We start from the raw sequence: 4,520 nt of genomic DNA, 5'->3' as shown, positions 1-4,520 counted from the left end.
TTTGTTCCTATTTTCGGTTTGGTTGCATACCTCTTCTTCTCAATAATCTTGACGATACAGCTTATTAGTTAGTTAAATGTTTGGTCTAAAAAAAAAATTAATTTGCATTTATATTTTGTACCATGTGTTTCAAATTTACATTCTTCAAATAAAAGCCATATCAAATGTCGTCTCAAAGAATAAAAATAAATTATAATAAATCTATAAATTTTGATATCAACAAACACAAATCAAATATTCGTGCGGATGGGCCATGCATAAACCCATTTAGAGGATATGATTTCGAGCCCACTTCAATGAACGCTTGAAGACTAGTTCGTAGGAAAAAGGTTCGAGAAAGATCTCTCGCTCTCTCTCTCTCAGTCGTCTTCTTCCAGGATCGCTCGGAGAATATTTGCATCAGCCTCCGTGAAGGCGCCAACGAATCGGTAAATCCGTTTTCATTTCATTCGAATCGAAGTAAATTCAATTCAGATCTTCTTTGTCTTCCTTAGTAAGATCTGTGCTAGGTTCTTCTCCTAATTGCTCGCGTTTGCGATTTCTCTGATCGTATTAGGTGAGAATCGAACTTTTGATCAAATATGTCGATGACCGAGGAGCCGCTTTACCCCATCGCCGTCCTCATAGACGAGCTTAAAAACGATGACATTCAGCTAAGGTTGAATTCGATCAGAAGGCTTTCCACGATTGCTCGCGCTCTCGGCGAGGAGAGGACGAGGAAGGAGCTGATTCCCTTTCTGAGCGAAAACAATGACGATGACGATGAGGTGCTGCTTGCAATGGCTGAGGAATTGGGAGTGTTTATTCCTTACGTTGGTGGCGTTGAGCACGCGCACGTTCTGCTTCCACCGTTGGAGACTCTCTCCACGGTTGAGGAGACTTGTGTGAGGGAGAAAGCTGTTGAGTCGCTTTGCAGAGTTGGGTCTCAGATGAAGGAGACTGATTTGGTTGAGCATTTCATACCGTTGGTTAAGGTTAGCCAAGAGAGGAGGATAACAACTCGTGGTTTCATTTCATTTCTCATGTTATCCAGATTATAGAAAACACAAAGATAAGGAAATATCTATAAAATATAGAGGAATCAAGAAGAATATTGAAAGATAAAGATTATATTAGACTCATTTAAGAAGAGAATGAAGTTATATTTGAATCTCATAGGAAATAAGTTACAATATTCATATGTTAATATAGAGATCGAAGTTAAAGTTATATTAGACTATCATAGTAAATAAGTTACAGTATGCGTATGTTTATAGAGAATGAAGTTGTATTAGACTCTCATAAGAAATAAGTTCCAGTATGCATATGTTCTTATAGAGACTGAAACTATATTAGACTCTCATAAGAAATAAGTTGGAATATGCATATGTTCTTATAGAGACTGAAACTATATTAGCCTCTCAAAGTTTTGGAATAGACAACTGCTAGGTTGAAAACAATAAGACCATACTGGTTTTTCTAGGGTGTCTGGCGTAACTAGCTGACTTGTTTTTTCGGATGTTTATGTTACTGGCCATCTTTATTGAAAGCCAAGTAGATGTTTTTCGTTAAGAACTTTGCATATTGTATTGTTGAAATAAGGAAATTACTTAAGTTTACTCTCCCTGATGTAACAGAGACTTGCAGCTGGTGAATGGTTCACAGCCAGAGTTTCAGCTTGTGGAGTTTTCCATATTGCATACCCTAGCGCCCCAGATGCGGTGAAGACTGAGTTGAGATCAATATATACCCAGCTCTGTCAAGATGATATGCCAATGGTGCGAAGAGCTGCAGCAACCAATCTGGGGAAATTTGCTGCTACTATTGAATCAGCTCACTTGAAGACCGACGTTATGTCTATGTTTGATGATCTTACTCAAGATGGTAATTTCTTATCTGTTATGGTTCACACTGTCGCTTTGCTGCTTGTTTAAGCATGTAATTGCCGAGTCGGTATTAAATATGCTTTTGCGGGTGGCGGATGGATGTAAAAAAAGTTACGGCCAGCAGGCACTGAAATGCATTACACACTGAGCATTAGCTGAAGATAAAGATGAAAATGAGTGTCCACATATCTATTTAGTTATCTAACATTATTTTCATCTTACGGTTCTTCATTGTCTTTCATATCAGATCAAGATTCCGTTAGATTATTGGCGGTTGAGGGTTGTGCTGCTCTTGGGAAATTGTTGGAGCCTCAGGACTGTGTTGCGCACATTCTTCCCGTGATTGTTAATTTCTCGCAGGTAATCATGTGTGCTAATTGCATAGTCTTTATGATGATGATCCTTGGATAAACTACACTTATGAGATGTTTAATCTTTGTACTTTGTCACTGAGCAGGATAAGTCTTGGCGTGTGCGTTACATGGTAGCAAATCAGCTCTATGAGCTTTGTGAAGCCGTGGGACCTGAGCCTACTAGGTAAGGAGTCTTGGATAAACATGTAGTATGTTTTAATGAAGTTCTTTAGGCCTATTGCATTATATGCATTTCTATATTGGTGGATTACCTCTTCAGAGGTATGATTATCAATATATTTGATGATACCCGTTGCTTCTTCCTAATACTATTTAATGTTCCTTCTATATCAAGGACGGAACTGGTGCCTGCATATGTGCGTCTACTTCGTGACAATGAGGCTGAAGTACGCATAGCAGCTGCTGGAAAAGTTACTAAGTTTTGTCGGATCCTAAACCCTGAACTTGCTATTCAGCACATTCTCCCCTGCGTAAAGGTACATTCTAAGAGACCCGTGTGAGAATCTCAATTTTTTTCAAAGAATCAATGACTCGACACTTATAAGCTGTTACATAGTACTTATAGTTTCTTTTAATTCTACCTGTAGGAGCTATCAACAGACTCATCTCAACACGTCAGATCTGCACTGGCTTCAGTTATAATGGGAATGGCTCCAGTCTTGGGTAAGGTAAGACAGTTCGCAAATATAGATGTGTGTTGACTCTACAGTGATGGGAAAGATGTACGTTAGTATTTAACTCAGCCTTTTCGTCCAATAATTGTACCTGGAAAGTGCCCATAACCGTGATCAGTTGTACAGAGAGATTTTTTTTGTTGGATTGTATATGTTGCATACGTTAACCTTTACATTGATTTTTCCAATGCAGGATGCAACAATTGAGCATCTCCTTCCAATCTTTCTTTCGCTGTTGAAAGATGAGTTTCCAGATGTACGCTTGAACATCATCAGCAAACTCGACCAAGTGAACCAGGTTTGACCAACTTACCCAAACAAAATTTTCTCATGTCAATGGTTTCACAGATAAACATTATTCAACTTTTTTTGCTTATCGACTTTCACTTGATGATTCCAATATTTTATATTTGGCAGGTTATTGGGATTGATCTACTATCGCAATCCTTGTTGCCAGCAATTGTAGAACTTGCTGAAGATAGACACTGGAGGGTAAGACTTGCTATCATTGAGTACATACCTTTGTTGGCAAGTCAGTTAGGTGTTGGCTTCTTTGACGATAAGCTTGGCGCTCTTTGCATGCAATGGTTACAAGACAAGGTTCTGCTTTCTCTCTCAAACCAAAGATATTCTTAAATAACAAATCAGTTTCTCCTTATAAATATTGAAGCGGCGGTCTCTTCAGGTCCACTCAATCCGCGAGGCTGCTGCCAACAATGTGAAGCGTCTTGCTGAAGAATTTGGTCCTGAATGGGCAATGCAGCATATAGTTCCACAGGTTTGTCTAGGTTTTACAAGAATCAGTGTTTACCTTCTTATTAGAGTCAACCAATGTTTTTTTTCATTAATCTGCAGGTTCTTGAGATGATCAGCAACCCTCACTATCTGTACCGTATGACCATTTTGCGTGCGGTTTCTCTTCTTGCACCAGTGATGGGCTCAGAGATCACATGCTCCAAGCTCTTACCTGTCGTGATGACCGGGGCTAAAGACAGGCAAGTTCTCATTGTAAACTAGTTATTGACTCGCATGATTTTGCTTCAAACATTTTAAGTGTATAAACAAGATTATTTTTTACTACCACAGAGTTCCAAACATCAAATTCAATGTCGCTAAGGTGCTTCAATCCCTCATTCCAATTGTCGATCAATCGGTAAGTGTATATATATGTCTAAAAAGTCAGAACAACCATCAGGTTTTGTTTTAATTTTTGGTTTGGTGGTGAAAAATAAAAGGTTGTAGAGAAGACGATTCGTCCAGGGCTTGTGGAGCTAAGCGAGGATCCAGATGTTGATGTCAGGTTCTTTGCAAACCAAGCTCTTCAATCTATTGATAATGTGATGATGTCGAGCTAAAAAAAACTTTTAAATCTCTGTCCCTGGTTTTCTATTTGATGCAAGATTCTAAACTCTCAAGACTTTGTAACGTAAGTAACTGAGAACTCTTGTGTTCTGTTTTTTTTATTTTTTCATGCAAACTGCCTAAGTTGTCTACTGTCTTGTGTTATGTTGTGGTTGGTTTTTTTGTAAGTTATCCTTTTTAGTTATTGAACATTTTTCGCAGAACATGCATGTTTCCTCATCGCTTTGAATGGTTGTTCAGTCTCA

The 4,520-nt window shown here is 38.5% G+C and overlaps 1 protein-coding gene across 2 annotated transcripts; it reads left to right on the top strand.

The window, feature by feature from the left end:
• The first annotated feature begins 233 nt into the window (after positions 1 to 233).
• On the top strand, positions 234 to 4,520 carry LOC106425311 (serine/threonine-protein phosphatase 2A 65 kDa regulatory subunit A beta isoform). 2 transcript variants are annotated; one of them, XR_007326204.1, is made up of 14 exons: positions 234 to 428; positions 557 to 974; positions 1,617 to 1,863; positions 2,113 to 2,225; positions 2,323 to 2,402; positions 2,574 to 2,715; positions 2,827 to 2,907; positions 3,107 to 3,211; positions 3,331 to 3,513; positions 3,599 to 3,691; positions 3,769 to 3,908; positions 4,000 to 4,066; positions 4,149 to 4,339; positions 4,477 to 4,520. XR_007326204.1 is itself a non-coding variant. In XM_048762799.1 (13 exons), exons 2-13 carry the CDS (start codon positions 582 to 584, stop codon positions 4,266 to 4,268), a joined length of 1,764 nt encoding a protein of 587 aa, XP_048618756.1. In that variant the 5' UTR covers positions 234 to 428; positions 557 to 581; the 3' UTR covers positions 4,269 to 4,520. The 2 variants fall into 2 exon arrangements, 1 of the variants encoding a protein (XP_048618756.1); XM_048762799.1 differs by having other exon boundaries at positions 4,149 to 4,520.

The sequence above is a fragment of the Brassica napus genome, chromosome C7 (genome assembly GCF_020379485.1).
Source record: "Brassica napus cultivar Da-Ae chromosome C7, Da-Ae, whole genome shotgun sequence".
Lineage (NCBI taxonomy): Eukaryota > Viridiplantae > Streptophyta > Magnoliopsida > Brassicales > Brassicaceae > Brassica > Brassica napus.
This window is presented reverse-complemented; position numbering and strand designations above follow the sequence as displayed.

Excerpts from the sequence above, each read along its gene's own strand:
- LOC106425311 (XM_048762799.1), top strand. The coding sequence starts at position 582 with ATGTCGATGACCGAGGAGCCGCTTTACCCCATCGCCGTCCTCATAGAC. Across the intron at positions 2,403-2,573 it reads GTGGGACCTGAGCCTACTAG|GACGGAACTGGTGCCTGCAT; the intron begins GTAAGGAGTCTT and ends TTCTATATCAAG. Across the intron at positions 3,514-3,598 it reads TGCAATGGTTACAAGACAAG|GTCCACTCAATCCGCGAGGC; the intron begins GTTCTGCTTTCT and ends CGGTCTCTTCAG.